Below are 25,539 nucleotides of genomic sequence, written 5' to 3' on the forward strand. Positions count from 1 at the left end.
ACACCTATGTTTACTCTACTATTTCAATCTCCACACACTCATACTCAACTTCTCCTACTTGTGGTCTGATTATTTTGGGGACTTTTAATGGATCCTTCCTTCCACTCATCCTCCTGTTTTTCCCAGACTATACTTATCCTCCCTTTGACCACCATCACACTCCTCCTCCTCCTTCCACACTGTTGTAACTGTCTCTGTCTACATTCCTTCTCTCCATATTGCAACAATCAACCACCACACCTATACAAGCCCACAGCCCATATCCTCATACTTCCTAAGGATGAGAAAATCCACAGTCCGTACTCTAATGCGAGGTAAAGTTATCCGTTTATCTCGCTCTTTCTCCCTCTCTGCAGTGTGTTTCAAAGCTCCCTCACACTCCTCCGACGCTCCCCTCCTCTCTCTGTCACAGCACAGCCCACTGTTCTCCTTTGTACTAATAATGCTGCCTTAAGGTGCTGTAGGAAATATTAAAGTTACGCCCGCTGAAAGGGATTCGTCAACATACTGACAAAATATATTAAATGGTACGCGGCTGCCTTGCCAAGAATGCTTTTTAAAAAGTAAAGTAATATTTGATTGTTTCATGTATCTCATAGTCTCCCCTTGGTATAACATATATAAATACCCATAAATCGCCATTTACAGGCAGAACATTACATTTCTTACCAAACCCGCGACCTCGGAAGTAGTAAAAAAGTTTCCGAGTGTTCATGAAAGCACCACAAACAGCTATCCCAACCTTGTTAGCGGCTAGCTAGCCCGTTAGCTAATGCGGATACTACTCGCTGTAGACGACGTTAAACTGCGCGGAAAGCGACACCCGGCCAAACAAAGCAAAATGATTGTTGCGTTTTTTCCACGTGATTCCGACGAACCCACTCAAGCCACGGTGGACTGCCCCGCTCGGGCGACTTTCTCGGCTAATGTCAATGTTAGCTGCGCAACGGGTAGCGGCAGCTAAGCTTATTTTAGCCGAGCCGAGTTAGCTGCGTGCTAGTTTTCCCCCCCACACACACACTGCCTCAAACGCTTCAATGAATGGGGGGTCGTCGGAGCGAAGACACCAGTCAACAATGTACGCCTGCTACTATTAGCCTCCTCTCTTGTTGTGGTCCAAGCTTGGCTGATACTTAGCCATCAGGTGCTCGAAGGAGTGGAGGCGAAGACTCGCGTTTATCCGAGGAAGCCGCGATTACGTTAGCTGGTGAACATTGCCAGCTTGCCACAGGACTTAAGCCAATAACTTTTGTTTGGGGGAAAAAAAAAAGCATCACAAGGAAGAAATCATGCACTACACAGGTACATAAGACGCAGCGATAGTAGTGTTAGCTTGCGTAACGTAATATCAGTGAGTACTGTGAGTACTTCTGTGTTTACAAACTTCTTTAAAAAAGAAAAATAGTGTGATCGACCCAAGTCTTCACTGCAGCCTTTATTATCGTGAAGTTGTCGTCTGAGGGAAGCGATGATGGCGTTTCGGACTGACCCTGCCCTCCGTCCCAGGTAGGGGAGTGGTGGTGGTGGAGACTCCCCGGCCCTGTGTCTGGCCTCGCTGTTTTGCGGATGATGGCAAAACATTGATCCGCTCGTTTGTTTTGTATGAATTCACTTTTTTAAAAAACCAGATTATGATACGACATCGCGACTGGGCTGTCCTGTCATTTAAGTGATTTATTATTTTTGTTGTTGTTGGTATTTTAAATTTGAAAAGAATCATGATGGACACGGAGGAAGTTCCCCAAGACGAACATTATTGGAAATAATCATGGACTGTTGAGCTTCAAGCTCGGTGTGGGTGTTTTTTTTTTTAAAATCAGACATTATTTTATTAAAAAGAAAAAAAAGACTGTTTGACTGGCACAACACCAAACATGTCTGCGTTTGCTGAGTTCGTCCCCCCTCCTGAATGTCCGGTTTTTGAGCCGAGTTGGGAGGATTTCTCGGATCCTTTAGGATTCATCAACAAGATCCGACCCATCGCTGAGAAAACGGGCATCTGCAAGATCCGGCCCCCCGAGGTAAAAAAAAAAACTCACATCATTTTTTCAAACATTGGATTAAAGTCTGGCAAAAGGATTTGCTTGTTATTCTCCTACGTAGGTAGAGCTGGTTCACCAAAAGGCCTGCGTGAATTTTGCGACATTACTAGTTGCCATTACTCTAATGGAGGTCAAATAAGCTTCGTTTCTTTGCACTTAACCGCACGCATTTAGCACTTTTGTGACATTCAGGTTTCACGTATCGCTCAGAAAAGTTTTAAAAAGGCGAAATAAATTCAACAGTTCCGGTTTGTGTTGTTTTTGTTTTGATTTCCTACCACGTTAGCCGCGAAGATGCGACATTAGGCTACATGCAGGCCCTGTCGCCCCTGTCATAACAAGTCATAACAACTGTGTTATATCACACGCAAGCAACCAATACGAGTATATTTAAATGTATTGGGACCTTTTTGTCCATACAGACTATTGGTGTGTCTATGTGGACAATAAAGCATTAAATAATAGCTTTAAATATGCAGTATTTATGCACAGGAATAGGCTCAACTGCACTTTTCTCCATGAGTATGTTCTTGTGTTTATTAATAGTCATAACCCCATGATGTCACTTAAATAAGCTCTGCCCCTGACACTCATTTGTTTGTTATCGTTGCTGTGATTTCCTCATTGTTGACGTTGCTCTGGGAATCTTTCTGACTTCTCGCCCCCAATCAGGACTGGCAGCCTCCGTTTGCTTGCGACGTACGCAATTTCCACTTCACTCCACGAGTACAAAGGCTGAACGAACTCGAGGTGAGTCTTACGGAGAAGATGCACCGTGCCATTGTATCGATAATGATGAGTGAAGACGTGTCTGAGGCGTTGCTTTATATGGAACACGGCTGTATTCAGTTTTGGTTTGACATCTGGGAGAAACGCATACACACGGCTTCAGTGTGTGCTGTTTTAATGAACTCAGCAGAAGAACGCAGACTTTGTTTCCACCTACAACGTCTTCTGTCTCGCGCCTGTGAATGCGTGTGTGAGATTTGAACGTGTGTTTTTAAACCTTCTCTTCCTTTTTAATGATAAAATGTAAGAGAGCAGCAGGACAGCTCCGCTGTTGGAGTTACATCACATAACCAGAGACGTATGGTCGCGCATGAGAGTGCAGCCATTCAAACATAATTTTGCCAGTGTGCGTACCAGCAGAACATTGGACTCCTGCATTCAGAGTCAGTCCTCTCTTCTCTCCTCTCTCTTCAGGCCCTCACTCGGGTTAAGCTCAACTTTTTGGATCAGATCGCAAAGTTCTGGGAGCTGCAGGGATCAAAGATCCGATTCCCTCATGTGGAGAGAAAAGTTTTGGACCTCTATCAGCTCAGCAAGGTAAAACTAGAGCAGCCGTACTAATCGTATAACGTGGATTTAAGGCAGAGATTTTTTTGTTGTATGCTGGGGGAAAAAAAACAAAACTTATTTGTGTTTCAGATTGTGTCGGCTGAGGGTGGCTTTGAGACCGTTTGTAAAGAGAAGAGGTGGTCCAAGGTGGCCAGCCGAATGGGCTTCCCGTCCGGGAAAGGCACCGGCTCGCTGCTGCGCTCCCACTATGAGAGGATCCTTTATCCCTATGAACTCTTCCAGTCTGGGGCCACACTCACTGTAAGTGGTGGACAAGACAACATATTCTGACGACGTTCTATAAAGCAGCACAGTAGCAATCTTGGGGTCGGTTTTGTCAGAAAAACCAACCCCAATTTGACCTGAATCTGTGCATTCTGTTCCTGTTTGCACCATCCACATGACATATACAAAATATATTATATTATTATTATATTATATAACTTTGAAAAGCTGCAGTAAGTGGACATTTTGTAAGTGGGTGTTGTTATTTGATTACTTTACTTCTAATTCCCCAATGAGCCAAATGTGTTTTGGATTTTTCCAGCATTTCCTTCTCGAATTTCAGTCTCAGATCAATTCATATCGTGGCACAGCGACTAAACTTGGCCTGACCAAATAAAACATGTTGCAGACAGTGTACAGCAGTAATAATAGCCTTGTTTCTTCAAAGCCTTGGAATGGATAGATCTTAAAAGCTTTTCCCAAAACCTGATTTCTTTTCACTCCTCACTCCTTTCAGGGCATCCAGCGGCTATACGAGGAAGGAGATGATGGGGAAGAACTGGATGAGGGAGTTGGGGAGGAGGCGGTGGAGGAAGACGAGCAAGATGAGGAGGACGATAAGGAGAAAGATGGGGAGGAAGATGGGATGCAAACCAAAGACCGGCTTCTGCCTGAGAGACGCTCCAGGCGCCTTAAGTCTGAGGTAAACTAGAAGGAAGTGTTGATATCTGAAAAAGTTTTATCATTTGGCCAAGCCTGATGTTAGAAGTGTGATAAACTCTTTATGTAATAACATATTTAATCAGAGCAGATATTTCCCCAAACAAAAGTTTATTCCTTTTGCATTCACTCCTTTTGCTTTAAGCATCCCTCTCCAGTTTCTCCAACTGTGGCAGGCATGTTCCCCCAGAGGCCATCTTAACATTTGGCCTTTTATCAGGATCGCTCTGTTTCACAGTCTGCTGCTGTTGTTGTTGCTGTGCTTGTCTAGAGGGAAAACAAGGAGCCAAAAGGCCTGAAGATCTTTGGTACAAGTCCCAAGATGGTAGGCTTGGAGATCGTATCAGCCGGTAAGGATCATTTTTGCTTAACCTGTAATTTTACAGCTGACGCAGGCACTAAGCAATACATCCGAAGTGTAACTGTGAGTTTCTCTTCTTTTTTTCCCCTTTCTCTCAGATGATGGATTCAACAAGAAACAGCGTCACCTCAAAGCCCAGGCCTTTGCCATCAAAATGCGACCGCGCAAGGAGACCCTGGAGGTCAACTTTGTGAGTGCCAGCTTTGATTGTGTTTGCCATGGTTCGGGTTGTATTTCTGGGAAACTCCGGGCGTGACCATCCGCTCTATGTTCTGTGGCACTGATCCCCCAGATTGATCTCTACCTCTGCCTGGTGTGCGGACGGGGCGATGAGGAGGACCGGCTCCTGCTGTGTGACGGCTGCGATGACAGCTACCATACCTTCTGCCTGATCCCGCCTCTACAGGATGTGCCCAAGGGGGACTGGCGATGCCCAAAGTGTGTTGCTGAGGTAAGGTTTATTTCCTGAATCCTTTCCATTAGAGATGTTCCCTTCTTTATGCATACTCCACATGATATAAATCCCTATTACACTGAATGTGATCTTCCCTCACAGGAGTGCAGTAAGCCCAGAGAGGCATTCGGCTTTGAGCAGGCAGTGAGGGAGTACAGTCTCCAGAGCTTTGGAGAAATGGCCGACCAATTCAAGTCTGACTACTTCAACATGCCTGTTCATGTATGTAAAATCCCCTCAGTGAGATAGAATATGTGAACTGTAAACATGACGCCAACTCCGTCACTCGCTTATGCTTTAACGATTGGAGGTTAAATGTGTCGCTCACTGACTTTTCACTGAGATAAGGCACAGGGATTTCATTATTTCCGCCCTGTGCTCCCAGATGGTCCCCACCGAGTTGGTGGAGAAAGAGTTCTGGCGCCTGGTCAGCAGCATCGAGGAGGATGTCATCGTAGAGTACGGAGCTGACATCAGCTCGAAGGAGGTGGGCAGCGGATTTCCTGTCCGTGACGGTAAAAGGAGGCTGCTGGGAGATGAGGAGGTGAGACGATTGTTGTGTCGTTTATATGTTCTACTTTTGTTGTCCGAGAGAAAGCTCTCCTTTTTCTGTTTTAACGCCCTGAAGTGAAAGAAAGCACTTTGTTCCCTCTGCTTTTAGGAGTATGCCAACTCAGGCTGGAACCTGAACAACATGCCAGTGCTGGAGCAGTCGGTGCTCACCCACATCAACGTCGACATCTCGGGCATGAAGGTGCCCTGGCTCTATGTTGGAATGTGTTTCTCCTCTTTCTGCTGGCACATCGAGGACCACTGGAGTTACTCCATCAACTTCCTGCACTGGTGAGAACGGAGGACGTGCGACACTTTAGTTACCACACTATTAAAAGCGCACAAAAAAAAATCGCTGACAACAGGAAAAGTCAAATTAATTGAATTATTCATGCATCAGAACTAACTGTTCTGTTCAACTTGCGTGTCGCTCTGAATAAGAGCATCAGCGAAGTGTATTTAATGTTAATTTATTCCTCTGTTCTCCAGGGGTGAACCCAAGACTTGGTACGGAGTGCCAGCCTCTGCAGCAGAGCAGCTGGAGGCCGTAATGAAAAAGTTGGCTCCGGAGCTGTTTGACTCGCAGCCTGACCTCCTCCATCAACTGGTCACCATCATGAATCCCAATGTCCTCATGGAACATGGTGTCCCTGTACGTAGTCTGAGCCTGGGGTGGATATTGGACCTGATTTTTAGATAATGCTCATGTGTTGATGTTTATTATTATTGTGAATTCCCCCCCTTCAGGTGTACAGGACCAATCAGTGTGCAGGGGAGTTTGTGGTCACCTTCCCCAGGGCGTACCACAGCGGCTTCAACCAGGGCTACAACTTTGCAGAGGCTGTGAACTTCTGCACCGCTGACTGGGTGAGGCAAAAGTTAATTTATCCTTCCACTTTAAAAACACTTATTTTCGTCGAACGTGGGTGTTCACCTCTCACACGTACCCTTCTTTAGTTACCCATGGGTCGTCAGTGCGTGGCCCATTACAGACGCCTCCACCGGTACTGCGTCTTCTCCCACGAGGAGCTCCTGTGTAAGATGGCTGCTGATCCAGAGAGTCTCGACGTGGAGCTGGCCGCTGCTGTCTTCAAGGAGATGGGAGAAATGATGGAGGAGGAGACGAAACTGAGACAGGCTGTCCAAGAAATCGTGAGTCTTTCTTGTTTGTTTTGTTTTTTGGCATGTAGTAAGTTGTTGGCCAGTGACATAATTGGACTCTGTGCGTTTCACAATATATTTAAGGATGGCATCATCGCTTTTCGTTTCCTCATCTACAGGGAGTGCTGTCCTCAGAGCAGGAGGTGTTTGAACTTTTACCCGACGACGAGCGTCAGTGTTACAAGTGTAAGACGACGTGTTTCCTGTCCGCGCTGACGTGTTCCTGCAGCCCTGAGCGACTGGTGTGTCTCCACCACGCAGCAGATCTCTGTGACTGTCCACACGGCAACAAGTGTCTGCGGTGAGAAATCTGTTTATTTATATAAGAAATCGAATTTATCGTGTCATAAGCTTGATATTTTGTCGGGTTTTAGGCTCGTGTTACACTACACTCTACGTTTACATGACCGTGTTTACTGTGTTCTCAAGTAGATATCTGCACAATATATTTAAGGTATCGCTACGATCTGGAGGAGTTTCCATCCATGCTGTACGGGGTCAAGACACGGGCTCAGTCTTACGACACGTGGTCAAAGAGGGTCACTGAAGCTTTGGCTGCTGACCAGAAAAACAAGAAAGGTTTTATACTTCTTACTAAACGTATACACGTTGCAAAACATATTGTGTTTTTTCTGGTGGACTCGCTTTACATGATTGTTTTTGTTCCACGTGTATTATAGATCTCATTGAGCTCAAGGTTTTGCTGGAAGATGCAGAGGACAGGAAGTATCCCGAGAAAGCTTTGTTCCGTCGCCTGAGGGAGATGGTCAAAGAGGCGGAGACGTGCTCCTCCGTAGCTCAGCTGCTGCTAAGCCGCAAACAGAGGCACAGGTTAGCAGACATCACACAAGCGATCTACTGACTGTCCAGCATGTCCACACACTTTGAACTAAACCATCACTCTTTTTTTTTTTTTCATGTGTGTCTCCAGCAGCCGTCTGCGCTCCGAAAGCAGTCGCAACCGCACCAAACTGACCGTGGACGAGCTCAAGGCATTTGTGGATCAGCTCTACAGACTGCCGTGCATCATCAGCCAGGCTCGACAAGTCAAAGTAAGTCACCTTAATGAAAGACAGTTGACACTTTAATTTCTCTTTTCTTTTATTGTTTTCCCTTCCTCTTATAATCCTCCCTCTTTCACCGTCACAAAACTCTCCTTTCTTTTCTTCCGTCGCCTCCCGTCTCCAGGAGTTACTCGAGAATGTGGAGGACTTCCACGAGCGAGCCCAGGTGGCGCTGTCAGACGAAATGCCCGATTCCTCCAAGCTGCAGGCACTGCTGGACCTCGGTAGCGGCCTGGATGTAGAGCTGCCAGAGCTGCCCCGACTGAAACAGGAGCTCCAGCAGGCCCGCTGGCTCGACGAGGTGGGCTCTCACACACAAACACACCTTCAGCCTGTTTGTGCTGCTGTCTGTCGGAGTTGTTGTTATTGTGTGGCCCTTGATGTAACATGTGCTGTCCTTGTCATGCCCCACAGGTGCGTGTCACCCTGGCCGAGCCTCACCGTGTCACCCTGGAGTTAATGAAGAGGCTGATAGATTCCGGCGTGGGCCTGGCTCCTCACCACGCCGTGGAGAAAGCCATGGCCGAACTGCAAGAGATCCTCACTGTCTCGGAGAGATGGGAGGATAAAGCCCGTGCCTGCCTGCAGGCCAGGTAACAATGCTCTTATACAGATACCCTAACCCAAACACACTTTCATACATTGCTGCTTATCGTTTGCCAAACACTATCAGAGTTAGAGACATGTAACTTTTATAAAAGTCTTATTTGTTCTTCTTCTATAACCCCAGACCTCGACACAGTATGGTGACCTTGGAGAGCATTGTGCTGGAAGCTAGGAACATCCCAGCTTACCTGCCTAATATTTTGGCCCTGCGAGAGGCCCTCCAGAAGGCCAAGGACTGGACATCTAAGGTGGAAGCCATTCAGGTACTGTCTATTTTTACACTGTGTTATTTAAAAGCCCTTTTAACCCATATCTGAAACCACGTGTCTTCTCGAGGACCTTTTGATTAACCTGTATCTCACTGCTCTGAAAAAAAGCATCGGCTAAACTCTCTCTCCCCCTGTGCATCCATCTCACACAGAGCGGCGGTAGCTATGCTTACCTGGAGCAGCTGGAGAGCCTGCTGGCCAGGGGTCGCTCCATCCCTGTCCGGCTTGATCCTTTGGCACAGGTGGAGTCTCAGGTGGCTGCGGCTCGAGCCTGGAGGGAGAGGACCGCTCGCACCTTCCTCAAGAAGAACTCCACGTACACACTGCTCCAGGTGACTCATTGTGAAAAAAGTTAATTTGATGCCTGCTCTTAAAAGTCTAGTCGAGACCGCAAAGGCAAATAAATGTTTTGGAGTTTCTAGATCACATATTTTTACCAAGGTTCAACAAGATCGGTGATGTCTTGCGATGAGAAAATTGATGAATAGATTCTGGAAGCGGAATAAAAACTCTTGTTGCCACCTCGTGCACCTCTTCTTTTAGGTCCTCAGCCCTCGTATGGACATCGGAGTCTACGGCAACAGCAAGAGCAAGAGAAAACGCGCCAAGGAGCTCATGGAAAAGGAAAGGGGAGGCTTCGACCCGGACGCCCTGAGCGACCTTGAGGAGAGTCTCGAAGAGGTGCGAGACCCTTCCAGTGTGGTATCAGCCTTCAAAGCCAAAGAGCAGAAAGAAGTAGAGTCCATCCACTCGCTCCGCGCTGCCAATTTAGCCAAGATGGCCATGGCCGACCGAATCGAGGAGGTCAAGTTCTGCCTGTGTCGAAAGACGGCCAGCGGCTTCATGTTGCAGTGCGAGCTTTGTAAGGACTGGTTCCACGGGGCGTGCGTGCCTCTGCCCAAGACGGGAACTCAGAAAAAGCTAGGCGTGGGTTGGCAGAGCAACAGCAAAGACTCCAAATTCCTGTGTCCGCTGTGTCAGCGGTCGAGGAGGCCGAGATTAGAGACCATCCTGTCGCTGTTGGTGTCGCTGCAGAAGCTGCCGGTGCGTCTGCCTGAAGGAGAAGCCCTCCAGTGTTTGACAGAGAGGGCAATGAGCTGGCAGGTACGCACAGGAAACACTCAGTATTTCTTCATTTTGACCACTTCCATTTCACTGGTTTGCTTTTGACATATACTAAACACTACTTACTGTCGTACTAGGACCAAGCTCGTCGAGCTTTGGCAACGGAGGAGCTGTCCTCAGCCCTGGCAAAGCTGTCTGTGCTGAGCCAGCGCATGGTGGAGCAGGCTGCGAGGGAGAAAACCGAGAAGATCATCAATGCCGAGCTGCAGAAAGCCGCTGCCAATCCTGACTTGCAGGTACTTTAGACTTAGAGTTTTAATTTCTGTTCTAACACAGTACAGAAGTAAGACTCCTGAGATCCTGGTGCATATTGTAGTTCTTGCGGCATCTACTGCAATTTTGACTGTAAACATAGAATACACCAGATGGGGGCACTAATGTGTAAACATGAAACAGAGTCTAAGGATCGGAGTCACAGGCAACAGATGGTCTACAGAATTTTCTGTATATATTTTGTTGATTGTCCAACAATGATGTATTATTTAATTTTGAGCGTATAAATATAGGAAACATTTGCGACATTAAATGTGTGTGTGTTGTTCCGTAGGGACACATCCAGACGTTTCAGCAGTCAGGTTTCAGCAGAGCCACGTCGCCTCGCCAGTCCGTGGACTACGACGATGAGGAGACAGACTCGGACGAGGACATCAGGGAGACCTACGGTTATGACATGAAGGTACGCGAGGCAGAAATTCAAGATCCGTTTAAGTCGATTTTTTTTTTTCTTAATCCCCCTTCCTCGTTTTGCAGGACCCTGGAGAGGTGAAGCCCTACCTGTTCTGCGACGAGGAGATTCCTGTCAAGTCCGAAGAAGTGGTCAGTCACATGTGGCCAGCTGTGACGCCCTCCTTCTGCGCAGAACATGCCTACTCCTCAGCCTCCAAATCCTGTGTGCAAAGTGAGGCCACATTCATTTTACTGATTACTGTTGCTTTGGGTCTACCTACCCGTCATCCCCTGTTGTTTTTGTGCATAAATGATTCAAGGACAGTTATTTATTTGAGCACTTGGAACACACTCTTTCGAGAGATTCCATTTTGCTGATTTCCTCGTCTCATACTGAAAACATTTGCATTTCAGACGTAAATACGCCCAGAAAGCAGCCCAGGAAGACCCCCCTGGTACCTCGTAGCCTGGAGCCACCAGTGCTCGAGCTGTCTCCGCAAGCTAAGGCCCAGCTGGAGGAGCTGATGATGCTGGGAGACCTGCTGGAGGTGTCCCTGGATGAGACCCAGCACATCTGGAGGATCCTGCAGGCCACGCACCCCCCCTCTGAGGAGAGATTCCTGCAGGTCATGGAGGTAGGGAGGTCATCCATTATGCAACCTGATTGCGCAGCTGGACCCCCATGGCAAATGGCTGGACAGTGACTACACATCGGGTTTGGGTTTGAATCAATCGTTCTGGTTGGTTCTGATGTTGTGAATAGACATAAACATAATAATAGTGATACTCATTTCATCTTTCCTTCTTCTCCTACAGCCCGACGACTCTCTGATGGAGAAGCCCTTGAAGATCAAACTTAAAGACTCAGAGAAGAAGAGGAAACGAAAGCTAGAAAGAGCCGAGCACCACCACATGCTGATGGCCGCTGCCGTCGGCGGGGTTTCAGGATTGGGCGATATGCGACCAGCCAAGTCCAAAGAACTGAAAAGGGTGGGTCTGGAACTGGGTCTCGGGGGCAAACCCAAGAAGAAGAAGCTCAAACTCAACCTGGACAAGAACCGGGAGATGAAGCAGCTGGCTAAGCGGCTAGCCAAGGAGGAGAAGGAGAGGAAGAGGAAGGAGAAGGCAGTGGCCAAGGCGGAGGCTATCAGAGAGGGTCTGGAGAAGAGGAAAGAGAAGAAGATTCTTGACATTCCCTCCAAGTATGACTGGTCCGGGGCCGAGGACTCCAACGACGAGAACGCTGTGTGTGCAGCCAAGAACTGCCAGAGACCCTGTAAAGACAAGGTGAGGACTCATCACGACATTGGCCAAAATATTTGTGTTTTGGTAATGAAATACATCTTTTCCCACAACATACAAGTTGAGCTCCGGCACTTTCAGATCAAGATTTGTGTTGACAAGAGGTTGAGTTACAGTAAAAGAGGAACAAGGGGTGAATCATAGATGATTGATAAACACAGCTACAGTTTAGCAATTAACAGAGGTCAAAGGCAGTCCATGTGATTGTGCACCTGTTTTAAACTCAAAGGTCTGTATCTTTTGAAAACATAATTTTATTTAAAGGCATGTATTGACGAGGAATACGGACAAAATTCACGTGATTATCTCAGCATTATCTACTATTGACATGTTGAAATTGCACTCCCTGATGTCGAGTCAAGAACAACCGCAACGAATCCTTATTTACATTTTCCAGTTGTCTGCATATTATCTTTATTCATCGATCTGCAAAGTGTGAAAAAATGCCCGAGGAGGCACATTCAGATGTGCTATAAACCAAAGACATTGACTTTACAGTGATATGAAGCAAATCCTTTCACTGGAGACACTAGAACTGGAGTGGTTTAGGCCACTAACTGTCAAAACAATTTCCAGTTTAATAATTGAAATAATTGATTAATTAATAAATCTCCTCAGCCACGTATGATGTCACACTGACAATTTAGTTAACTCGCTCTTGTAATCATTCACATTTATGCTTGTGAAGCACAGATCCTCGATGTAAGAAGCTTGTTCTAATACTATTATTTGAAGAGATGATAGAGAGACAGCCTTACACGGAGCTGGATTATGCATTGAAGGTATTAAAATCTGGATATCAGACGGCCTGTAGAGATGTCTCACAAAATGCAATGATTAGAGAGTTATGCACACAAGTTCACTCTGAGTAACACCTCCCTGCTGCAGTCACTGCAGGCTGTAAATAGTTGGGTTTTTTTGTATTGTATTTTCTTTCCTAAAATTATGTGTGAGCACTGTTTTACTAATATCATGGACTTTTATGTAGCGTGCAGGCTGACCTAATGAAATCAGACATGATGCTGTGTTAAGATGCAGCTGTTCTCGCTGTTAGAGGGCCCTGATGTTGGCCTTGACAATCGTTGATCTTCCTCACAGACACAGTCGAGATAGGCAATAAATTCTGGTTGATACTTTCATCTCAGGAAGTCGGCCTCGAAAACTCCAGACACCCAGGTGTCTCCAGGTGCATGACACAGGTTTTTTTGAGTTAATAACGAACACTTCTCGAAATGAACACTGTAGAACTTTATTGAATATCAACAGCTGATAACAGAACTGGAACACCTTAAAGAGAGTTACACATAACGTATTAACAGGACACAGGCGATCCTGTCGTCCTTTTCGGAAACGGCACGGCACACCATCCCACCGAGTTAACCAGTGGCCAGGCTGCTTCCCCTGTGTGTCAGCGAGGGCAGCCAATCAGAGCTGAGGGACTGGGAGGCATGCAGCTCTGTGGGTGGAGTAAAGGTGATGAAACCGTGAGGGTGCTGCTCTAAACTAGTGCAACGGCACCTGATGTACGGATGATGTTGTGTCTACTTATGATTGAATTTAATGGGCGGCTGCGGCTCAGGAGGTAGAGCGGATCGTCCACTAATCAGATGATCGGTGGTTCGATCCCCGTCTCCTCCAGTCTGCATGTCGAAGTGTCCTCCAAATTGCTCCCGAAGGCTGCGCCATTGGTGTGTGAATGCGTATGAATGGTTAGCCTCCTACAACTGATGAGCAGTTGGCACCTTGCATTGGCAGCCAGTGCCATCAGTGTATGAATGTGTATGAATGGATGATTGAGATATGTAGTGTAAAAGAGCTTCGAGTGGTCGGAGGACTAGAAAGTATCCAATCCAATCCAATTTATTTATATTTATATATATATTTATGATTTTAGCAAACACAGGGTTTCCAAAGTGCTGCACAATACGATAGAACACAATGAATAACAATATAGAAACACAACAAAACATCAAGTAGGTAATAGAAAGATAGAAAACAATACAAATAAAATGAATAAAAGGCACTAGATAAAAAAATAAATAAAAACAGACAAAAATAAACATGTAAATAACAAAATGCATGTATGCACATAAAATCAACCATCTACATGGTGTTAAAAGTACAGTCCATTTACCATTTAATCCAGGACTCAAGCTGTCTGTCTCTACATATTAGCCTTTTAGCACCCATACCTCTTGCCCAGTGCATGCTGGGATGATATTGAGGCCTTTTAACTTTGAACAGGATCACCTGAAATAGAAGAATATATAATAACATGACATGTGTTACTTACTTATACCTTATCCTGTCCTGGGGATACTTTAAAACTTTTCAGTATTTGAATGCTGTGTAGAAAATACGTGACACTTGTATATATTTAGATAGAAAGAGTTCAAGCAGTCCAGTGTGTTTCCAAGATCATCTACAGTCCATCGGTTGTTTTATTTTGGCTTTGTATTCAGTGTATTATATCAATCAAACAATGACCCACTTGAAGCTTGAACATTCTGTTAAAAATTACACACAGATGATGTTTTTTCTAGAATTTTGTGCCATGCTTGACAAACCACTGCCACGTTTTTTTTTTTGTTTTGTTTTTTTTTGTCCGTCCGTGTGTGTTCTCAGGTGGACTGGGTGCAGTGCGACGGCGGCTGCGACGAGTGGTTCCACCAGGTGTGCGTGGGCGTGTCCTGCGAGATGGCGGAGAACGAAGACTACATCTGCATGGACTGCTCCCGGAAGGCCATGGCGGCGAGCGGAGGAACGGTGACCGTGGAGGAGGTGGCGGAGGAGAGCGTCGTAGTGCTGGCGACATCGATGTGCGGCGGCATTCAGAGCCTGCCGTCGTCGTCCATCGTGGCCTCGTGGTCTCACGTGCCCACCTCCGCCTCGCATATAAACCCAGCTACTTTACACCATCAGCAGCAGCAGCAGCAAGAGCCTCAGCAGGGCAGTTAGCGCTAAGAAAAACAACAGCCTAGGACTGAGTTTGAATGCTGTACCTCACACAATGAGCATAACACAAAACCTAGTATCCAGGCTAGCGTTTCAACCTCTCAACCTAAAGGACTGCACAAGAATCCGAGGGACAGAATGTCCCTTTGTGAGTGAGCTGGGGAGAAGGAGGACAAAACCAGGTAACTGCCTGGAGTATGGAGGACAAGGAAAAAAAGCAAACTTTCGTCTGGATGGCAGAGAAGACTCTTACTGTCACTGTGTGGCTTCAGCAATGACAAACTCTCTCTCTCCCAGTGCTAAGATGTGTTGACAAGACGTCTACAACAGATTTAGATCTAGAAACATCCACCAGCTACTTCCTGGTCCTCCCCTTGAACAATAATAAGTCATGGGTGAACTTCTTCCAGTCCAACACCCAATTTACTCCAGCTGTTGTGTCCAGTGCAAACGAAGCAAATAAACACATAATGTCCCCCAGTCGTGTTTTACCGGACATCCTGAAACGCTCGCTCTACCCTCCGCCTGGCTCCTCAGACTCTTAACATCTCAATATGTAGGACTCCAGATTAGGAAACACAAATGGTTGTAATGTAGTGGAATTATTTATAATGTACATACTTTTAAGCAATTAAAAAAAAAAATGGATTGTGGCTTTTTTTTGTTTTGTTTTCTCACCTTTAATAAACTATTCCTAGTCAAATGATTGATAATTGTGATGATTTTTTTATTTTAATTTTTTTGTCTCTGAATAACAAAAGATTCTCACAAACGAAACGTAGCATTGGTCCTTTACTTAGCCCGAGTGTCAGAATTTGACCCACCAATCATGCTGAGGGCTCCGCGGTGACTTATGGCCGCGTCACTGAGAGGTTGATTGATTACAAGTGGCAAGTTAAGCTTCACATTTCCTGTGTTACTCATTAAGCTCAATTAGTGGGGAGATGTGGAAGCATGTTGTGGAGCTCCGTAATGAGGACTTACATGCTGTATTCCATGTCGCGTGTTCGACTCAATTATGCCCCGTGCTTCACACGACATGTATGAATTTGATAACGGCTTACCTTATCTCAAATGTCTTCCACTCATTTCTGATCCTTGACTTATTCGCTCAGTTGTAGTTGTGGAAAAAGAAAAAGAATATCTGTATTTGCAGAAATGCAACTGTGGGTGGGGGCTTTGGTGTGTGTGTGTGTGTGTGTGTGTGTGTGTATTTCTAACTCCGTTGAGTTAAATCCGGTGTGAACTGACCTCAGCTGCTTTTTTTGTGACTCACCTCTGTTACCCGTCTGACCAGGGGGAGTTGGAAATATGCACTCACAAGGGGCTGCGAGGCATCAACAAAACGAAATGTAACGGCACATAATACATTACATAACATTTGCTCTGTCATCTCATGCCATTATATCTCCATCGCCTGCTGCTTGTTGTGTCTCTGAGTTGAATTTATGACTCAAACTGTCTTAGTGTTCACAGAAACCTCCTCGTCATCACTTTATAGCGCTGCTTACAGTTTTGTTTCTGTGAATTTCTTTTTGATTTGACAATGCAAGACGCGCACGCACACACACACACTCTTCATGGCTGCCTTTATCACTCATACTGTTAAATCAGCAACACCTGATGCAGGTGTATTTCTTTGTCAGATTCACAGTTTATCCTTTCACAGGATGGAGAATTCCAGCATTTCCCTCTCATTTTTCCACACTTCCTTTCAGCATAACGTGCATCTGCCCCTTCCATCAAATTGCCTCAATTAACACTACCACTTCCCGATTGATCCCAACTATGAAATTGACATCAGACATGAAATTAGGATGTACTGCATTTTAAAAATGAAACACAAAATCTAATCCTTATTATCACAGTTCTTCTCTTTCATAAAAACCTCTATCTCCTTATGATTTCTGCAGGAATTCCCTAAAAGTGTACATTCAGAGATGTAATTACATCATTTCAATATTTTTTATGACACATTTTTTTGCCCTCTGCAGCAGAAATGGTAGTTGCCATCTTTCTGGATCCACCTTGTATTATCTGTGAAATCTTGGCAGGTCATGTGTGTTTGCTCTGAAACGGGCAGAAGAAAGGGAAAGAACACGGAGGCTGGCCCAAGTTTAGCATTACAAGCCCCCGCCCCTCACTCCGGTCATGTTAAATACTAAAACCTGAGCATCTACAGATAAACCTCCAGAGACTGCTTCAGCACTGAGCACGAGAGTTACGACAGAAGACCAATGAAAGGTAAGTTGTAAAGTATTTTTTGTCTTTGTCGAAGGTTAGGATAAGGATTGCATTTGCATTGAAATTGATGCAGTGCATAATACATGCAAACCTTTCGTGTGTTTGTGTTTTCAGGTAAATCATTCAGCATGCATGCTCCTTTTCTATCTATGCAGTTGCATAGCAAAACTACGTTTGGTGCCCACTGCAGCTGCAACTGTTTGTTCTGTGATGCCCTGCTTAAAGGGCATCTTGACTGTTATTGAGGGGACGGAACAACCAGCACCAACCAGACCTAACCGAAACTGCTGCAATCCTCCTCTCCTCCCTGTCTGTCTGTTCTGTAGGAGACGCTGCCAAAGCAGGCCTCCCCAATGGCGCCAGCCAAGCCAAGGGCCTGCTTCCCTCCTCGGAGGAGAAGATGGAGGAGAGGGGCCAGTGGAGCAACAAGATAGAGTTTATTCTGTCAGTCGCCGGCTCCATCATCGGCCTGGGCAACATGTGGCGCTTTCCTTATCTCTGCTACAAGAATGGAGGAGGTGAGTAGAAGATGAAGGGGTTAATGACCCTAAAACTTTAAACCCCAAGACTTGCATAGGGAGTATAAATTCACTAGTGCATGAGTTCAAAACTACTCTAGTCCACTTTTACAATCAACCATGCAGTATACACCTGAGTGCTCCTTTTATGACTCACTTGAGCTCAGGTGAAAGAAATAAAATCACTTATTGATACATCTATTTGCAGTCATACCCCCAGAGAATATTTGCGGACATGCTTGTGTAGCTGCTAAATTGGACGTGCCCCCCCCAACCACCTCTTGCTCCCTCCACGGGGCGGTAAGGTTAGGGTTCAGAGCTGATTGGGGTCAGGCAGCTGTTGTTGCTCCTTGCTCACAGCAGCTGTCCCTGCAGAGAGGCGGAAATCTGAACGCGCCAAACATCCTCGGCCAACCCGGCGGGACATCAAACACAAAAAGGCGAAAAAAGAGAGTGGAGTGTGGCTCAGGTCTACACGAGAGCATTAGAAGTTTTCATCGTGTCGTCTTAGAGCACTAAATACTTTTTAGTGTCTGTTCTTATCAAGAGGCTTCAGTTCAGTTCATGTTTCCCTCTTGTAGTCAAATTATTAATTCTTGTACATAAAATACTTCAACAGTTGCACTTGATCCTACAGGGATTACTTTTGTACTTTAGGTTCATTCAAACTGGCTTCATCTGGTTGACATCACTGTTGTTTAAAGGCAATCTCGTGCAAATGGAAGCTGCTTATTACACTAACATCCATCCATCCATTATATGTGACCACTTCCTCCTCACCAGGGTCATGATAGGGCTGGAGCCTAAACACAGCTAGAAAATAAACATGTAATAGGTAATACATAATAAGTAATAAGTAATCCAAGAAAGAGAGTGAGGGGAGGGATGGGTCAAAGAGAGCTTAAAATAATCTACTTTCTCCATGAAGTTTGCATCTTTCCTCAGAACAATCCACTTTCAGATGATTCAACATGGACCATTTGTCGACATTTAAGCAGATTGACTGTAACTATTGGAGCTGCACTCACATTTCTAGCAGTGTAAGAAGGCCCTGGGTTGTATTTAAGATTTTAGCACCGACCTTGTGTCCCCATTAGTTTCCTCTAGATGTGAGCTGTCGTGGAGATTAAGCGCATTTGCTCAAATATTATGTCACATTGTACTCAACACATTTGAGATACTTTCTTTTCATGGCACTTTCTACTTCTACTCCACCACATAGAGGGAAGAGTTGTGCTATTTACACAACTTCATTTATCTGATAACTTTACTCACTCTTCCATTAAAAATGATTTTTGTACAAAATCTATCTCTAGATCTAATAAAATATGTTTTATTATAACTGTAATTACCCCAAACAGCCAATATATAAATGAATAATTGCAACTATTTGGATTATTGTTACGTTACGTTATTAAGTAATGTTACCTGTGTTGTGAACATTTCTCTGCTGCTGGTGAAGAATGAAATAGAGACTTCTGCCGGCTGACGAGGTTTTTATTTTCTTTGCGAAGAAAAGGTCAATCAACACGCGAGCGGTCAAAGATGAAGAAAGAAAGAGCCCGAGCATGGGGAGACCTAAACATTTATACCTGAGGGACACCCCCCAGCATATGTTTCACATCATTTGTCTGTTGCAGCTATCAGCGCCGTCCCCCGTGGTTGTGCCTTACACCTGGGATGTCCTGCAGGATCTTGTTTTTAGGTGCAAAGTTGAATCTAGACATCACAATTTGCAAACACAGGGTGTCTCTAGTGACTGAAATAAATTGAATTTACCATTAAACCTGCAAAAATGTTTCATGGTTTCAGCTTTATTATTATTATTATTATTATTATTATATTTAAACATACAGTACAAAAAAACCATATTAATAACCCTTTTCTTCTTAATTTCTTCTCAGGTGCATTCCTCATCCCCTACTTGATCTTCTTAATTTCTTCTCAGGTGCATTCCTCATCCCCTACTTGATCTTCCTTTTCGCCTGTGGTGTTCCTGTCTTCTTCCTGGAGATTGCCCTGGGCCAGTACACCAGCGAAGGAGGCATTACTTGCTGGAGAAAAATCAGTCCTTTGTTTGAAGGTAGGTCGGACAGGTGGATGACCTGCGGGCACTATGGGATCCTGGCAAAGCGTATGACAGTTTGGCAAATGTTACGAAGCCGTGATAGAAAAACTGCTCACTGAGGCACTAAAGATGGAGTTTTGTTGTGCTGAAAAATGCCTCCACTGGTTTTGCTGATGTGTTTTTTTTTTACTAAAATGTCATTTCTGCAGGTCTTGGCTATGGAACCCAGGTGATCGTGACTCTCTTGAACTTTTACTACATCATCGTTCTGGCCTGGGGGATTTTCTACCTGTCTTTCTCCTTCTCCTGGGACCTGGCCTGGTCGTCCTGCAACAACACATGGAACACAGGTAACAAACGTTCTTCAAAATGCACCAGAAGTTCCTCCAGTGTTTTTGGTACGTTTAAGAATTTTGACATTTTGCCCTTTTTTTCCCCCTCAGAAAACTGTGTGGAGATTCAGAGGAGAAACAACCAAACAATCGATCTAAACGCCACCTCTCCTGTCATCGAGTTCTGGGAGTGAGTCTTTAGACCGCCTAACCTCTTCTTGGTGATACATCACTGTTCTGAAAATGACAATGATGCATCATCTTTGTGTTTCTTTTCTTGTCTCTGCAGGAGAAGAGCGCTGAGGATTTCCCCAGGCATTGACCACATGGGCTCCCTGAACTGGGACCTGGCCTTGTGCCTGTTTATCGCCTGGGTCATGTGCTACTTCTGCATCTGGAAGGGGGTGAAATCCACAGGAAAGGTTGGTAAGAGGGACCCGAAGTGAAAATACCAGGTGGTAGCTATTTATTTTTGCATTTGCATCAAGGATGACGTCTGGTTATTTATTTTTTCTTTATGGCTTGTTGCTGTGTTGCATATTCAACATCACTGCATGTGTGTGTCTGTATAGGTGGTCTACTTCACTGCGACCTTCCCCTATCTGATGCTGATTGTGCTGTTGATCAGAGGGCTCACCCTGCCTGGTGCTGGGATTGGCATCAAGTTCTACCTTTATCCAGACCTGGGACGTCTGGCGGACCCGCAGGTATCATGATGTCAAACAAACTCCTTCAAAATAAAGCCAAGAATGTATTGATTGATGTGTCTACTTTATAAATCTATCATGGCGGTGTGATTACCTTCAAACAGTCCCTCAACAAAATTCCAAAATGAGGTCCTTTAGAAGATTTAGTGATGTGACACCCCAGGTGCAGGTATCCCATGGTTCTCGGCTGGGGAGCCTAGTTTCTGCTGGGTCCATCTGCTCTCCATGAAAGAGGTGGGGGCTGCAGGGATCAAACACAGGGCCAGGACACCACAGGAACTGTAAACACAAGCTCTACCAGGGCCGAAACGCAGACAGTCGGCTAACCAGCCTTTCCCCCTCTGGGAGGATGAGAAAGTTTTTAACTGGCTCTGCTTGACTCGGACTAGCAACGGTCCAATCAGAAGAGATGCGTCAGAGCCCCTTGGTTAACTTCTCATGTATCTCTAGAATTTTAATCGTCTCATTCTGCTTTAGTAACTCAATGAAGAAAAGTATCTGCACACTCAAATCTAACCATAGTTATTCTTTGTTATTCCCTCCTGCTCTCACTGTATTTATAGAAGGTCGGCTTCTTAATCAGTGTAGAGAAAAATAACCCATGACAGACTTTTAACACTTTACTGTTGTGCAACTACAGTAGTCAATGATTATGCACGCTGGAAGTCAGCACGTGAATTCCTCTGGATTATCTAAACACTGCATGACACGTTTGTGTATAATTTAGCATTGCTTCAGTTTCAGTGGCTTATTTATTTGTTTCTTTTTCCTTTTGTGTGTAAGGTGTGGATGGATGCTGGCACCCAGATCTTCTTTTCATACGCCATCTGTATAGGGTCCCTAACTGCTCTGGGAAGCTACAACAAATACAACAATAACTGCTACAGGTAGATTAAGCAATCTCGTTTTACATGCTCATCTCGTGATTGCCTGCGTGAATCTGAAACTTGAAACAATGTCACTCTGTGTTGCAGAGATTGCTTGTCGCTGTGCTTCCTGAACAGTGGCACCAGTTTTGTGGCAGGCTTCGCGATCTTCTCCATCCTGGGTTTCATGTCTTATGAACAGAATGTTCCCATCTCAGAAGTGGCTGAATCCGGTGAGACAGCTGTATTTCAAGTTTTAGAGAAAGGGGAATAAAATGGTAATATACCCTTTTGGCTAATATTTTATTTGAACATTTGTTTAATTTATCTTTAATAGGTCCTGGATTGGCTTTCATAGCTTACCCTCGTGCCGTGTCCATGATGCCTTTTTCTCCTGTGTGGGCCGCTCTCTTCTTCATCATGATTGTTTTTCTGGGGCTTGACAGTCAGGTAGAGACTTAGTGTAACACACACTGTTTTTCACAATGATACTAATTACTGAACAAATGCAGCGTGATTTGATATTAAATTGAGGAAAAAAAAGACATTTTAGAATGATTTAAAACTTTTTTTTTGCTCTCGTTCTACATTTGCAGTGTTTGCCGGTTTAAATTCCTCTAAATTGAGGTTAACGGAGCGGCTCTTTTCTTCATTCTAGCTGAAAAAAAAAAGATTTCATTCATTTTTCTGTGCTTCCTTCTCTCGCCTTTCTCTTTTCTTCACATCTCACATCAGTTTGTGTGTGTGGAGAGCCTTGTGACGGCGCTGGTTGACATGTACCCCGCTGTGTTCAGACGTAAAAACCGCAGGGAGCTCTTCCTGCTAGCTGTCAGCCTCTTCTCTTTCTTCATGGGCCTCATCATGCTGATGGAGGTAGGGGTCATACTGTGGGACCACACACACACACACACACACACATACAGATGCAAGCTGTACATACACAGATGCATGCACAGAGACAAAGATCTGGAAGCATAAACTCGGGTTTCAGTGCAGTTTTTTAAAAAGATCATATTTGTACAGTTAGTGTCTTTTAATCTTATTACTGAAGGTGTTTTCCCCTCATTGCATGTTCCCTAACAGAGTCTATATTCACTGAATCTTAATACACTCAAATCAGGCTGTTGCTGTTGGGTGGGAGGGGGTTGCACCTGGTAGTTTTGATGCTTTTTTTTTTCTGCTGAAATAAACTTTTTACGGAGTCCAACATAGTTGACATGGTTTCACCTCTGCACAGCTGGAAACATGAATGCTCTGCAGAGGTGTCAACAAGTCATCATTTTGTAAGTACAAGCCAGTCAAAGGTTTTATGCAGCATGTCTCAGGTGAGTCTCAAGTGTTGTTATCGCAACGCTAAAGTCACACCTTCAGTTTTTCGGACGTCAAGCATTCAAGCATTTCAAGTTTCTTTTATAAGCTGTGTGTAATAACCATGGTAATAACCAATACTATGTTTAATGAAATCTACATTGCATTGCAAAAGAAGTAGTAGTAGCTGCAAACAAATAATGTCAAGCTGTTTGATGCTTCACCTCGTCAACATACAGTACCTGTTCTTGCCACATGAAATAATCCCCTGACATGTACTTAAAATTCTCCACAACAATACACGATTATAGACACGTCAGATATTTAAACCCAGACAAGTCAAAATCCTAGGAGAGGAAGATTTTCTGATTTTTGTTTTTTATTACTGTACATGCAAAGTCAGAAAAGTTGGGATAAGGAAAAGATAAGTGAGTTTATTTCTTCTGTCTTTCGTTTGGTTTGTGTGTGGCTAGAGGTCAATTTCTAACACAGGGAGCACAAATTCAAATTTAAACTGTCGTTTAATTAGGTTATTTAATGAACTGTCACTGTGTAACAGGGACTCAGTTCTTTATATCTCTCTCTTTGCAGGGGGGCATGTACGTCTTCCAGCTGTTTGATTACTATGCAGCCAGTGGCATGTGTCTTCTCTTCATGGCCATCTTTGAGACTGTCTGCATCGCATGGGTCTATGGTAAGACAGTCCTTAAACATAAAAGACTTGAATTCATTGGTAATTATGGAGCATATAATTGTTTTAATCAAGCATAGAGTATTGTATGCTAATTATAATGGCAGACATCCCTATTCAGCTATAATTTTTTTAGGATGCAGCATGGAGAAAAATGTCTTCTCTGTGTTTTTTCAGGTGCAGACCGCTTTTATGACAACATTGAGGACATGATTGGCTACCGCCCAGGACCTTACATCAAGTACTGTTGGTTGTTCTTCACCCCAGCCACGTGCATTGTGAGTAACAACAAACTAATCGAGTAGCTTTCCAGGCTTTCCAAAAATCACAAAGGCTGACAGCGGCTGAGGCCTCTGTTAAACTCTTCTTGCAGAAATGTATTTTTGCCGAACAATATTTGTCTACTTGTCTCTCCAGGGTACCTTTGCCTTCTCCCTCATCAAATACACTCCTCTAAAATACAACAATGAGTATGTGTACCCGTGGTGGGGCTATGTCATTGGCTGGCTGCTTGCTCTGTCCTCCATGGTCTGCATCCCGCTTTGGATGGTGTACAAGATCAGCACCACCCAGGGGACACTCAAAGAGGTAAGAGTTAATCCTTGTGATTTAAATGATTTGTTAAATCAGACTTCCTGTGGACTCCAACCCTTCTGGTCTTGTAGAATTTGTTCAGTAACACAGATGTATCTTTCGACAGCGCATCCAGCTGCTCATCACACCATCCGACAAGCTACCCAAAACCAAGAGGGAGCAGGAGAGGTTACTGGCCATCTTTGCTCCTGGAGGCGATGCCAACTTGACTACAAATGGCTACTATCCTGTCTCAGAGAGAGACTCCAACTTATGAGGCCCCCGGTGGTGATGTGTATGGGAAAAGACACGGAGTGGGTTTTGGTTCCATCCTTCACTTGCTGCACCCTCACCTCCATCCCAAAGATCACAGCAGGGAGAAATACAATAACGTGTCGAATCATCTACTTTAATACACAACAGATATGGAGGACTCAGGAGATAAAATAGGCCTACAGTGTGTTGGGTTTGGCAGTTCCTGTACATTTCAGGGACGGCAGTAACGTGACGAAAGAAGGATAAAGAGAAAGAAATATAAATGTCATTTATTGTTTTGTCGTTTTAATGGATTACTTAGAAGTTTTAGAGGGGACAGGGGCATTTTTTTCAGGGACAAAAGTCATTTACTCTCTCCAACTGAAATCTATTAATAAATATTGTTCAGCTCTACATTTCACAGGTGATGAAATGAATGAACTAATTCAAGGTCAGCTGAGTCGGCTTTGTTCTGAAAAAAAAAAATGTTACAGTTTTATAATTGAAGTTAATGGCATTTTCATCACATTCAAAGGTGGAACACACACAGAGGCTCCACCGGGAGTTTGAAAATAAAGTTTGCACAGTGAGGATGTATTTTGTGCAAATATAATGCTAAGACAGCAAAATCAGTAATGGAACAGGTTAAACATTTGTTTCCACTGAGCTACATGTAAGTTACTTTTTGAAGTTTCCTTGTGTATCTGACATCTCTACATGGCTCCTTAGCCATATTTGTATCATATATTGTATTATCATAACTGATTGAGGACATTTTCCTTATTGTATTTACAAGAATTGAAATAAACTGTTTTGCATGAATGGATTGTGTAATGGAAAAATATAATACTGTAGCACTGTAGGACTAACATGACATGTAGTTTCATCTTCTGCGCTGTAACATAATATCACTGTACAAAGAAATGTGAATCTTGTAAGTATGTTTTTAAATAAACATGCAAAATTTCGATGTTGTCTTGACCCATTTTACACGACTGAAGCAATGTTGTCTGAGTACAGTTTGATCTCTCTGGAGAGAGGAAAAAAGGCTCCAATGAAAAGACAATAATGAGATACATCCACTGACAGTATAAAAAAATGGACAGCATATGTGTTATCACCCAGATGTTTCTGAAG

The 25,539-nt window shown here is 44.4% G+C and overlaps 2 protein-coding genes across 3 annotated transcripts; both read left to right on the forward strand.

Moving 5' to 3' along the window:
• Window positions 1–682: 682 nt before the first annotated feature.
• On the forward strand, window positions 683–15,543 carry kdm5a (lysine demethylase 5A). 2 transcript variants are annotated; one of them, XM_019278936.2, is made up of 29 exons: window positions 683–2,021; window positions 2,715–2,792; window positions 3,246–3,368; window positions 3,471–3,641; window positions 4,123–4,308; window positions 4,597–4,675; window positions 4,785–4,876; window positions 4,970–5,137; window positions 5,243–5,362; window positions 5,526–5,684; window positions 5,802–5,983; window positions 6,182–6,344; window positions 6,440–6,559; window positions 6,650–6,844; window positions 6,973–7,154; window positions 7,308–7,432; window positions 7,534–7,684; window positions 7,785–7,905; window positions 8,042–8,218; window positions 8,332–8,510; window positions 8,648–8,786; window positions 8,945–9,124; window positions 9,336–9,896; window positions 9,995–10,153; window positions 10,465–10,593; window positions 10,668–10,815; window positions 10,998–11,218; window positions 11,400–11,870; window positions 14,511–15,543. In XM_019278936.2, exons 1-29 carry the CDS (start codon window positions 1,875–1,877, stop codon window positions 14,841–14,843), a joined length of 5,259 nt encoding a protein of 1,752 aa, XP_019134481.2. In that variant the 5' UTR covers window positions 683–1,874; the 3' UTR covers window positions 14,844–15,543. The 2 variants fall into 2 exon arrangements, with proteins under 2 accessions (XP_019134481.2, XP_019134482.2); XM_019278937.2 differs by having other exon boundaries at window positions 4,979–5,137; window positions 7,788–7,905.
• A 1,462-nt stretch (window positions 15,544–17,005) lies between these two features.
• LOC104933485 (sodium- and chloride-dependent GABA transporter 2-like) lies at window positions 17,006–25,370 on the forward strand. The gene is made up of 15 exons (XM_010748952.3): window positions 17,006–17,084; window positions 17,411–17,602; window positions 19,551–19,685; window positions 19,880–20,020; window positions 20,114–20,192; window positions 20,292–20,424; window positions 20,575–20,709; window positions 21,493–21,596; window positions 21,684–21,808; window positions 21,913–22,025; window positions 22,311–22,448; window positions 23,475–23,577; window positions 23,752–23,852; window positions 23,992–24,162; window positions 24,275–25,370. Exons 1-15 carry the CDS (start codon window positions 17,078–17,080, stop codon window positions 24,422–24,424), a joined length of 1,827 nt encoding a protein of 608 aa, XP_010747254.3. The 5' UTR covers window positions 17,006–17,077; the 3' UTR covers window positions 24,425–25,370.
• Window positions 25,371–25,539: the final 169 nt, after the last annotated feature.

Source organism: Larimichthys crocea, chromosome XX (assembly GCF_000972845.2).
Source record: "Larimichthys crocea isolate SSNF chromosome XX, L_crocea_2.0, whole genome shotgun sequence".
NCBI lineage: Eukaryota > Metazoa > Chordata > Actinopteri > Sciaenidae > Larimichthys > Larimichthys crocea.

Coding starts and splice junctions, on each gene's coding strand:
- kdm5a (XM_019278936.2), top strand. CDS start 1,875: ATGTCTGCGTTTGCTGAGTTCGTCCCCCCTCCTGAATGTCCGGTTTTT. Junction 2,022..2,714: donor GCAAGATCCGGCCCCCCGAG/GTAAAAAAAAAA, acceptor GCCCCCAATCAG/GACTGGCAGCCTCCGTTTGC. Junction 10,816..10,997: donor CTCCAAATCCTGTGTGCAAA/GTGAGGCCACAT, acceptor TTTGCATTTCAG/ACGTAAATACGCCCAGAAAG.
- LOC104933485 (XM_010748952.3), top strand. Junction 17,603..19,550: donor CTGCTACAAGAATGGAGGAG/GTGAGTAGAAGA, acceptor ATTTCTTCTCAG/GTGCATTCCTCATCCCCTAC. Junction 22,026..22,310: donor TTCTGGGGCTTGACAGTCAG/GTAGAGACTTAG, acceptor ATCTCACATCAG/TTTGTGTGTGTGGAGAGCCT.